Source organism: Bacillus rossius, chromosome 13, assembly GCF_032445375.1.
Source record: "Bacillus rossius redtenbacheri isolate Brsri chromosome 13, Brsri_v3, whole genome shotgun sequence".
Taxonomy (NCBI): domain Eukaryota; kingdom Metazoa; phylum Arthropoda; class Insecta; order Phasmatodea; family Bacillidae; genus Bacillus; species Bacillus rossius.
Window position 1 is genome coordinate 49,353,853 of NC_086340.1, and position 12,668 is coordinate 49,366,520.

Below are 12,668 nucleotides of genomic sequence, written 5' to 3' on the forward strand. Positions count from 1 at the left end.
AAATGCGGCATATTTTTCATTTCAAACTCGAAAACCAATTATTATTTGTATTCTATTTGTCACACGGACCAAAAGTGGGGGGAAAAAAAGTTAATATCCATGGACTATATATCACAAAACAATAACACTCCATTGAGATGGACATTCAAAGAAGTAATCATCATAGACTCAACTCTCACTCTCACTCTCTCACTCACACAATCACTCACACACTCACAACTCACAAACTCACTCACACACTAACTCACATGCACTCACTCACACTCATTTACTCACACACTCACTCTCGCTCACATTTACTCACTGACTCGCACTCACTCTCACTCACTCACACACTCTGTTTAAGATTGCATTGGGACACAACGTTTGGAATGGATTAAACAAGCTAATAATTAGTGGTGCACCGATATGACTTTACCGATTACCGATTCGATTACCGATTATGAGAGCAATAATCGGCGATACCGATTCAGTTACCGATTATAATAAATAAATTTTTTTAAGTGTAATAATGCACACAAAATTTTTTATTCCCACGTGAATTTAAAAAGATTAGGTAAAATTGAGAATACAGTTATAATAACAGTATAAAAATTTATAAAATACACTATTTATTCATTGCAAAGTGTAAATTTAATTAACTTCTATTTATATTTGTTATTGTAAAGAACTTGAACTACAGTCTAATAATTGTAATTTACAATGGGTAAGTTTTTGATGCAGAAAACTAGCATTATTATCGACTACCACATAAGGTTGCATCGAGAAATTACCGTTTAGCAATGTAAACATGTTGCTTTATTTTGTTCACTTGAGTTTATAGAAAAATGTTTCCACACTTCACTTTTTTTCTCCCTACTCGCCATCTTACTATAATTATATATATAAAACTCAAAACCAATTTTAGCACATGTGATTTTATTTATGTTGACTAAATATATAAAATTACAAATACTTTTTCACTTTTCACGTCACATACAAATAACACAGCAACGGATAATGTTACCAAAGACACCCATAACGAGTTGGTAAAATGCAGTGATGAAAACTCTAGAAGGTATCGGGACCACGATTTTGAACAGCTACGACTCGAAAAGATCGAAGATCGATTGTCATAGAATCGACTGCAACTGCTTGTTGTATTTTGATTGTGTGCCATCTATTTTACGTCTCTGGCTAATAGGTAATGTACAAGGCCACTAGACAAAAGACAGAACAAAAGACGAAACGTAAACAAATGTGTAGGAAAAATGTGTTTTTTATTGTTCAAGGCAATGAGATTTATTAAAACTTAACGAAATATCTGTAATCATGTATGACGGAGTTAGATGAATTTTGTAATATGTATATACAAATATTACAGTATTTATTCCTAAAATGTGTAACAAAATATTACACGGTAAAAACCTACTTAATTACGCCCGGGATGTAAATAATCGGCAAAGTAATCGTTAAGATAATCGCCGATTACGATTAATCGGTAAGTACCCATAATCGCCGATTACGATTCATCGGTATCCGCATCGGTGCACCACTACTAATAATACACCCTGCTAGAATTCTAGTTTTATGATATATGCTAGAGTGTTTTGTACTGATGCTTTATGACAAAATATGTCAAAATTCAAATTGTTCATCACAATATTTATACAGTAGTTGTACAATGTTTGTAGCTTCCGACTTTAGGAAATATAATATTGAATTTGAATAGATCACAAGAGCTTTTGATATTAATGGAATCTTATTCGCGGCAACCACACTTTAATCTTAACATTTTCTTTGTTTACTATATGTGTGTGTGTGTGTGTGTGTATAGACACTCACACATACTATATACACACATGTATAAAATGTAACACAGTTTATGTTTGAATCAATTATTCTAGAGTAAACCCATAATTCGATTAGTTTGGTACTTTCCAACTCAAAAATATATTACAGCCTAAATTTAGATATTTTCGGAAAATTACCAAACAAAGTAGTTAACAGGATAATTACTTTTACAATATTCATTGGGTTTTTTATGTAAAATTTATGGTACAAAGTGAGCAAATGTTAATACTACCGATGCAAGCCAGTAAGTTATGGTGCAATACATAAGTGATAGGAATCTGTTCCTGCAAATATTGAACACATCGAGTCGTCTGCTAGCACCTACTAAGTGATGGCAGAGATCATATTTGGCGTCTTCTGGACCTCTGAATGGTTGGATCGTCGGTAGATAGCTGAAAACATTAAATATAGCTATGAGATGTATTAGTGGAATGAAGATGAGAAATCAGCGATTTCCATGGCTTCTGAAAAACCTATAGTTTGGAAAGAGCTCACCAACTTCGACCTCTTGGAAACAGTCTCTACTTTCTCGTCATCGTGTTGCAATAGTAAACAATTGCGCAGACGCGGTCGAAATACAAGTAACGTTATAAGTTATAACTCTCTAAATCAGAATCAAATTTCTGATTCTTGAAATTCCTGAAGAGCTTTAACTGTTGATGCTGTCGACGTAAATCTTTGTATTTTTTGCGTCGGCTCTGAGGATTCGGAAAGCCACTCACACAAAGAAATGTACACATAATGGTCTTCTGTTTTGAAACGATAAAGATATAGAGAGGAATCTATCTACATAGAGAGACATAGATATATAAAGAGATATAGAGAGATAGCGATAGGAAGATATATAGAGAGATAGAGTGAGGGATATATAGATAGGGAGATAGATTAAGATATAAATAGAAATATATATAAATATATATGTGTGTGTGTGTGAGAGAGAGAGAGAGAGAGAGAAATGTAGTGAGATTTATAGAGGGACATATAGAGAGAGATGCTTTGTATATGTGTACCTGCTTCAAACAAATAAACAAATTACAAAAAATTGAAAGAGGCATAGCAATGCATGCCGGGCATTAGCTAGTAATTAATGATATGATATGATATGATATGAATGTACACCTCAACGCCTGACGGAGGGTTGCGCGCAGGTGACGGACCCGGCGGGGGGCTGCCCGACGGGCCTCAACTCCCAGCAGCTGGAGGAGTGCGATGCCTTCCCCACCGACTCCATGGTTCTGGCGAGGATGGACCCCGGCACCCACACTAACTCCCACCAGGTACCAGCTCCATGGTGTTTCGTTAGTTTCGCTTTGTTATGTAGGTACATTTCAGTACTTTTTCTTTGATTTATATCGGTACATTTTAAACATTCAATTTATTGAAGTTCGATTCAATTAACATAGTTTTATTTCATAAGAATTGGTGTCTTTTAAATCTGTTTCATGTAATTTTACTTCATTTCATTTAATTCATTACATTTGGTTACATTTCATTTAATTTGTATTGTATCCAGTCATTTTGTTTGACAAGCAAGGTTTCGATTCATATAAATGGGTGCGTGGTTGCCATTTGTATTAAAAGTGTGTCAAAAGTAAAGCTTCACAGATGAAAGGATTGTAATTTTGTAGGGTACTCAAATATTTCAAACATATTCACCAGAGAATGAAAAGGGATGTGAGTGAATGAAAATACATATGTTCAAGTATCTAAGTGGGGAAGTATATGATTGCATGTGTACTATAATGGAAACATGGCACCAAGCATTTTTTCTATCTTTTTTTAACAACACGCACCATCACCTAAATACTTAAGTAGTAAAATACTTGAATGCATACAGCCAGATGCTGAAAGCTGTGCATTCTATAGTTCCGTCAATATCGTGAGTTCTCTACGCAGAGTTTTGTTTATGACCAGCAACCGTTTGACTGTATCTGTGGTTCTATGGAATCTAGTCTCATTTTATGTACATGTTTTTGTTCTGTGTTTAAGATTTTTGTTAGGTTTAAAATGATTGCAATTAAGGTACATGTCATAACCCGTAAATAAATAAAAAAATATGTGCTATTATTGCTATGCATACTACCTGCTGATGTTAATTAAGCCTGTGATAATGATTCATCCTTAGATGTGAAAACTCTGGTTGAACAGTTAAGAGATCATCACAGAAGTAGGGAAAAATTCTGAGTAAAGTTTACGTAAATGTAAAATTGAGCATGCCCGTTAAAAAATATTGGGCTACGCTGTTAATCCTAAAGTAAGCATTTTTAATTCCCTATCAGTAGGGGTGTGCGAATATTCGTAAACACGAATAGTTGCGAATAGTAACTGACGAACTATTCGCATTCATAAGTCGAATAGCAAAATTTAAAATTGCGAATACCGTATTGGCCCGAAAATATAAGGCGACCTGGAGTTTCAGGAGGCCAAACAAATATAAAAATAATTTTGGTAGAAATTAATGTGAAAATTCTTTAGACATACATTTTGTGTTGATAAATCCTTTTTGCATTTATGTATACTGAATTTAACTTTCCGTTTCACTTAAGCTACGTATTACTATTTAGTAGTGTGTTAAACGTAACAAAGCAAACAAAGAATGCAGCTTGCCGGAACAAAACAAGTGGCTAGCTGCCACGGTGAAGCATACAGCCATGAATAACTTCGGTGACGTGACCGTGAATAATTGTCCATATTACTCTCTAACAGAGAGTCTGTCCTATGAATTTTAAAGAATAATCTATGATAATTATGTTGTTTGAAAGGTTTTTACATAAATAAACAGTGGATTACTGTGAAATTATTAAAATAGCTTTTGAAGTAACGTACCAAATTCCTGTAAATATGGCGTCTTCGTGCATGTTCGGTAATGTTTGTTTTACAACAAAGAAATATTGTGGAATGACAGTTGGCAGCCGTTAATTTCCAAACATTACATCCGAAATGTTCTTAACATTTTCTGTTTGTAAACGTAAACAATTTTTCTGAAAATAGCTGTGAAATTATAGTACAAGAATTTCCGTTAAAAATCTGAAATTAAATTACCGTAAATGTTAACACGCGATTGTACATTGTACACAAAGTACAAATATGAAATGTGTAATAAAAGGTTGCCATTTTGAGATGCTTCAACATTTATATTTTTTACTCAAGAACAGATATTTTAATTTTCAACTTGAAAAATAGTGAATTACTACAATATTGGGTTGATTTATCGTTTTCCCCGTGTGAGGTAATGAAGTTTTAGTTAATATAAAAAATCGTGAACATTTTGTTTAACAATGTTTCTACTGTAGCTCTCAGCTTGGAACTGTTTGCGGTGCTGACGTCTTGTGTGCGAAAATAAGGCGACTTCCAATTTTCTCATATCTCGTTTACGTAAAAATGGTCCCCTTACATTCGGACCAATACGGTATTTACATGGCTGTGTTTTATTTCTCGTGGTGGTTCCAAGAGCTTCGGTTTTCACCAGCTTCTAATGTAATTTCCAAAGTATTTATACATTCTTACTAACATACCGTATTTACTCGCATAGATCGCACCCATAATTTGAGGTCTTGAATTTGGTATTTAAGGTTCCCCCCATATAGGTAGCACTGGTAATTCATTACACATACGCATTGCACCACAGTAAAAAAAATTTTAAAAAAAGAGCCGCAAATTGATGGAAATTTACCGTCAATAACGCTCCGTGCACGGAGAAAGGTCATTGTACTCGATCAGCTGTTGTTACGGCGCGGCGTAGCCACCGGCTGTCTTTCTCTGTTCTCTGAGTTGCGCATGCGCAGTATAACTCACTCAACGCTCCACCCAGACTCGTGACCTTCCATCAGCAGCCAGCCAATAGATGCGAGCTTAGCGGAAAAAAATATAAGCTCCACCTCCCGTGTACCAGTTTTGTCCAGTTCTAATACCAGTAATTGGTTTACGCACCAGTTTTCTCGCTGCCGTGACATGTTCAAGTTTACGTTCATCTTGATGTCTTGATATCAATAATTAATTAATTACGATCCCCAGGAATAAATTGTTAGTTTAAAAAATATGTGTCAACTGTACAATACTTCTGAAATTATAAAATACGTATAAAACAGTTACCAAGACTCCGCTCATTTTATCTTCTGAAGTTTGTGTCGTACCAGTATTTCGGCTAAGTTGTGACATAAATACAGTATCAGAATTTAACAATCAGCCACGTTTATACATTCGTTAGTTTACGTTTTTCCCTCGTGCATTTTAGATTGTCTCCTGCTATAATTACTCGGACTTTTACACGCCTAGGCTTAAATTATTACATGTTTAGAAATAAAAGCAACTTTTCATGTTATAAAATATGTATATTTTGCGATTTAAAATGTTCATTGCCGACTATAAACGTTACGTTTTTCACGATGTTTTTAGGCCTACTAGCTAATCTTATCTACTCTTAAAGTACCCACGGTATTTTCTGGTTGTTTATGGTTGTTACGTGACGTTAATAGCGGGATGGATTCGATTTTTGAGACGTAATTCGCGTGAAAGTATTGTATTGGACTAAATGGGAACTAAACGGGACCTGAAGAATAAAATGCAAATGACGGGAAAACGTAAATAACGGTAAAGTAAATAAGGGGTTTCGCTGTATGTGTACATTGTAAATAAATTTGGCCTATACCTATATAGAATTCTTTTTCGCATTTTAAAGCAAAATATTGCAAAAAAAATTACTCAAAAATTTTAAAAATTTTTCTTCACATATAGGTCGCACTTCATTTTTTCCCCATAAAATCTGGTAAAATTGCTGCGACTTATATACGAGTAAATACGGTAACCGCAATGTTTTTTAAAAGGTTCATTTCAAGGAAAAAACCGAACCAAAATCATCCTACATTAAACCAATTTGTTTCAAAAGCCAGACGGTAAACGTAAACACGAAGCCATTTCCAAACGAATATAGTTAGCAGGAATGCTAACGACTACCGTATTTTTGATGAACGGTTGCAATCGTTTACAAAACCTTTAAAATTAACTGTTTCAAATATTTTATTCAATGATAAGCTTTTTATATACTTGTTTTGAGCATTGAAGTTAATCACTGAGTTTTTCTGGTCACATATGAAGTATAATGAAATTAATTTCCCATGCTACACATTTCTTTTAATCCAAATTTTTCCATTGAGGTAACCAAAAGGAAAAACAATAGATAACAATTATTAAATATTATATTATATATCAAATAAAAATTCATTTCCTCAATAACTCTTAAAAATACTAAGTGAACTTTTTTTTTTGTGGTTTCATTCACAGAAAATATCTTGTTTAAATTTAAACTAAATATATTACAACTATTCGACTTCGAAACTATTCGCATTCTATTCAAAAATTTTACTATTCGATTCAAAAATATTTGACCATCAAAATCCACTATTCGCACACCCCTACCATCAGCCATCCATTATATTGATGTTAGCAAGATATTGAAACAGGAATTCATAAATGTCAGTTTGAGACATAAAACACCAGTGCATCTAAAAATTGCTGTTGTACTAATTTCAAGACCTTTTAATAAAATTTTGTGTCACTTTTTTGTATCACAAGGCAGTTTTTATGTATAATAGGTCAAATTTAATACAATGTATAGATAAACTATTCACAGTAAGTAACATGCCAATTGTTATGTTAGAAACTATAAAGCATTAAGCTTCTCAAGGATAAATTCCACATGATGTAAGTGGACACTTACCAACTTCTTGTATTTATCTGACTACTGACTACAAATATAGTAGCATTCAAAACAACAAAATGGAAGTAAACAAAAAGCTGCTGTAACTGTTAATGTTTATTTTGGGTCTTTTAGTTACTGTATTTACGTGAATTTAATGCAATAATATTTACCAAAACTGTGGAAACTAAAAGTGGGGGTATCATTATAATTGCAAACTTGTATTTTGCCATTGGAAACAGCCTAGTTGAAAAACTATAGGCTTACCACTTAAATGTGTCACATATCCCACTTTAGTTCAGGGCTTTCTGAACCTCTGCACAGGCGTGACAGATGAGAGATGCAGGATGACAGTTGGACAGTGCAGTTGGAGTTGGTCTACTTCTCTTCACTGTGGCTGCTGGGGAAGACACCCCCTTCCCCTCCTCTTCCACCCTCAGACGACCACCGTATATCACTGCATTCTTTGCTTTCTGAACAGCTGCCTTTCAACTAGTCATAAAACAGAATTTTTTTTTCTAACTGCGGCTTGGTGTTTCTAAAGAGACTATTTACTGACGAAAGTTAATAATTTAAATAATTTACAAATGCTCTAAAATTAAATTGTAATTTACAATAGATAAAAATCTGTTTCATAAACTACTAATCAGAAAGTTTGGTATCGCATTACATTCAGTCACATACTGTTCAGGTAAATATGGTTCTTGGGTAAGCTGTAGATACCGTGAATATCACCTTCGGAACTGATGTTAGAGCATGTACGGTATGTTGTACCGTGCTGCGCAGATAAACCTGGGTGGCCATCAGTGGCTGTTCAGCGCGCAGCTGAGGCCCGGGTCGGCCCCTGCGATGTGCGTGCGCCACGACGTGGACGGCTGCGTGTGGCAGCCCGAGGCCCCGCGCCCGGGCGATGCTGACTGGCCCTGCACGCACGTGGGGACCTTCCTCGCCTTCGGCTACGTGCTGGCCTCCAAGCAGCAGAGGAAGTTCACCGTGTGCGCTCCCGGTAGGCCCGGACTCACCCCTCGTCGTCACTACCGACTTAATTACCCAAAATGTTAAATGCAAAGCGAATATCAAATAGAATGTTTTCAAAGTTGAATCAAATTGGGAATATTGTTCTCAGCGAAGCTATATTACACTTATTTTATAAACTATCATGATTGAAGTAAACAAAAAAATATTTGTTAACGTTTTTTTATGTTTGAACTGATTAAGTGACTAACCAATTGAGCCCTATTTGTAACATCATTCAGTAAAAATCATAAAATTACCATGCACAATATAATATTGAGCATTCATAAAAGCAAACAGAATGCCAACTTTTTAATTTTTTTTTAATAACCATCTTCATTCAAGCAACACAAAAAAAAATCTATATATTTTCATGGGCGAATCTTAAGCGTCTAACGTTTCAAAGCTTTGCATCACAACCAAAGCTTCAAATAAAAGGAATAGGTAATTTTGAAGTGAAGTCAAATCAAATATTGAAAAGAGCTTTGATTGATTCATTTAGTCAAATTTTTGCACAGGCCTACAAAATGTAGATGTCTGATATACCTTTAATGAAGTTTGGAGCTATAAAGTTTTACTTATAACTTTTTATTAAGTTCTAATAATTAGGGGACTGTGAGTATTAGAAAAATATTTGATATTAGATTTAATGTTACAAATAGTTGAATTCAAATACAGTAATTATTTTTATTATTTATTATCATTACCAGTAGAAATTGCAAGCGAGACTAGTTTACAAAAAAAAATTAGTTGAATAATTGTTACTTGTTTGAAGGAAAGATGATTTATTGAGAATTTTAGATTTTTGTGCAAAATTATACATATCAAGTTTGTATATGTAAAAAAAATCTATGATTATGATTTAAAATTATTAATAATCATTTTTATATACATAATCAGTTGGCTCAACAAAACAATTTTCCAATGTATGGTTATACTAGTTTAAGAAAAAGTGCTGCCAGGTATTTTTCTTTTATTTTACACCTTTTTCTCTTTTTCCGTTTGACTGTATTTTGGATCAGTTATTCATGAACTCCTGTGAAATGTGGAAAAAGTTTCCATTGTATAAAAAAATTAAATTCCAAAGAATACTATATATTCTTAAATAATGTGATATTTGATTTGAATTTAAAAAAAAAACTGTATTCACAGAAGCAAATAACAGTTACGAATTTGATCCATTTCATCATGGTTTGATCCTTATATTTATTTTATTTAGTTAATTTAATTTATTTAATTTATTAATTTAATTAATTATTAATATTATTATATTTAGTACTTCAAAATTTTTAAGTCCCTTATGAAACACTTTAACCGTATTTTACTGTTATTAATCAAGCCAGTTAGGCTCAATTTGATATCTATATATAATTGTGAATTTAAACCTCTGTACAAACTGTTAGGTAAGTCCCAGTCACAGCTGCATGTTACCTGGGTGTCTGGTCATGACGAGTAATAATAAACTAAAAGACTGGTCACAGGTCACAAAAAATTACAAAATAAACAGTTTTTATGCTTGAATACATAAAACATTAATTTCCAGAAGGCTCTTCCAAACTTGGAATTTTGTCTTTCGACGACTCACTTCTGTTTATAGCCATACTATAACAGAAACAATTTCACAGGACCTTCAAAAAGGTATTTTTACAATTTTTTTGTGTCAGAGTTTTTATTTACATGCATATACAGTAAAACCTTTTTGTTGCGACTCCATTTATTGCGATCACGTCTCTATTAAAACCCGATTTCGAGGAACCGTGAAAAATTGCAGAAAATCCGAAGAAAATCGGACAGAAAATAAGTTTCTTTTGGTGAGTAGTGTGTTACTGCGTTTCTCTTGCCGAGTGCTGTACTGCCGTAGGCAGCGCATATCTAAAAATAGATACCACTTCCTGTCAACCGCTGTCAGCGCTTGACAACCCCCATTCCACAGTCCCTTTGCCGGCAGGGTGCAGATAAAGGTTTTTGTGGCAACGTGTTTACATTTAGCTTTTTGCGAGTGTCTAGTGTGGTACGCAGTTAAGGCAAAGAATGCTACCGGCTGGATTTCTCTTGATTTTGATTACTATCGGTTGACAATACACAGCAACTGACTGGATGTACGCCCGCCTCGACTTGTTTTAACTGCCGCAGCGATGTTTATTTTGACAGCTCAAGCAATTATCTTTTCCCGTGGGTTGATAGAAAAAGGTCGCTTCACCCAGCATAAAAATAAGGCTACGCCACTTATTGGCCACGCAGGAAACACACTGGCTGCCGTCTGTCTCCCTTGCATTTATCTTTCTTCTAACATTCCACGTCTCGCCTCTTGCGCGAGCAATAACCAAGCGACCATGCATTGGGCCATTTTATGCTTTGTTTGGTGATAGCTAGAGACCTGAAAAATTCGCTACCGCGATAACGCGAATAATAACGCAAATTTAAGCATTTTCACATGTAAAACGCGAATTTCTGCACTTTTAGTTGAAAACGCCTATTTATCATGGTTTTGGCACATTTTAAAGAAATTTTGTTAGATCCACCTAAAAATTACGTATCAAAATAAAAATGTATCGTAATTAATTATACATACGTAGAGACCTGAAAAATTTGCTACCGCGATAACGCGAATTTAAGCATTTTCACATGTAAAATGCGAATTTCTGCACTTTTAGTTGAAAACGCCTATTTATCATGGTTTTGGCACATTTTAAAGAAATTTTGTTAAATCCACCTAAAAATTACGTATCAAAATAAAAATGTATCGTAATTAATTATACATACGTATATTTACAATGATTTTCCGTAAGTTCATTACTTTTCTAGAAGATACTACGGTTATTTTGATTTCTTAGTTTAGTCGCCATCTTCCTTTTCTCAACGGTTGTTCACTTGTTGCACTATAAAAATAAAATTTGTCACGGGCTTGAAATATATTTATACATAATTATATAATTATAAAAATGCAATGTTCAATTTCTTTCGTAAATTGTTCTCATATTCTTATAACATAGATTAAATTTACTTTTATATTTTTAACGGTGCCTTTACGTTTGGGTTGAAAATAAATCGGCTGGCTACGAATGTTTGAGATTTCATGTTGGTCAGTCTGTTTCGTTAGTTATTTTCATATAAACAAGTTTCTTCTGACAAAAACTTTAATACGTAAATTACGTTGTAGTATAATACGAACGACAATATTTATTGTTTAATAATTATTGAAATTAATTTTTAAACTTTCCTATACCCATATTTTAAAGTTATAGTTGAATAACACGAAAGAGACATACAACAAGTATGGAACTTCAATCGTAACCTCAAAATATGAAATCCTACGACGCTGTAAACAAGTTTGCCGCGAAAACCAATTATTTTATCATCAACGAGTAACGTAGCTTGAGCGGGTAAATGACCTCTCAGAATAAACAAAAATAATATACAAATAATTTTATATGTATAAAACTATGTAAACATGTGTTAAAGACTGAAATAAGTTAATTCAATGACATTGTGATACATAGTTATAAAGCTTTGGGACCATTTCATAGCAGCAGTAATACAAACAGCCTGCAAAGACTATTATTTTAACTTTAATTCACATAGTTGTCTATGCAATTTCATATTCTTTTCTCAATGCACATGTTAACTGTTTTAATATTACCATTGTATTTAGTATATATTTAGTTATAAGTGTTTCTCTTTTTTTTAAGCTTGATGGTAACTATGACCTCAGGCCATAGAAAAATCTGCTTGACTAGTATGATTTGAATTGTTGAAAAGGGTTTTGGGAATCATGTCAATCAGAATATGTAATACTGAATTAAGACATCAAGATGGAATTAAATGATTGCAATGATATTTGTGAAGAATATAATGCTTATTATGAGTAAATTGAGGTGCATAAAACTAGAACTGAGGTGAGCTGATTATCTTCACTATTTCCGAATATCGGTTTGACTGAATATATTGGATGGCCACAGAAATTGATGCTATGGAAAGAATCATCAATATTCAATATTTTTTTCCTTACCATAACTTGTGTTAAAACCAGTAGTCTTGTAGACTTTACGAGTATCTGAATCTACCGAACTGAAGTCGAGGCAACATTGATATACGAGAACATTTCTAGTTCAAATTGTTTTTTAAT

The 12,668-nt window shown here is 33.6% G+C and overlaps 1 protein-coding gene across 1 annotated transcript in view; it reads left to right on the forward strand.

Moving 5' to 3' along the window:
* The window catches only part of LOC134538559 (nudC domain-containing protein 1), a 105,316-nt gene that overhangs the window by 75,781 nt on the left and 16,867 nt on the right, over nt 1–12,668 (forward strand). Inside the window, exons 8-9 of the mRNA XM_063379982.1 lie at nt 2,982–3,110; nt 8,315–8,534. Of these exons, the coding sequence (XP_063236052.1) occupies nt 2,982–3,110; nt 8,315–8,534 (349 nt within the window). The remainder of the gene's footprint in view (nt 1–2,981; nt 3,111–8,314; nt 8,535–12,668) is intronic.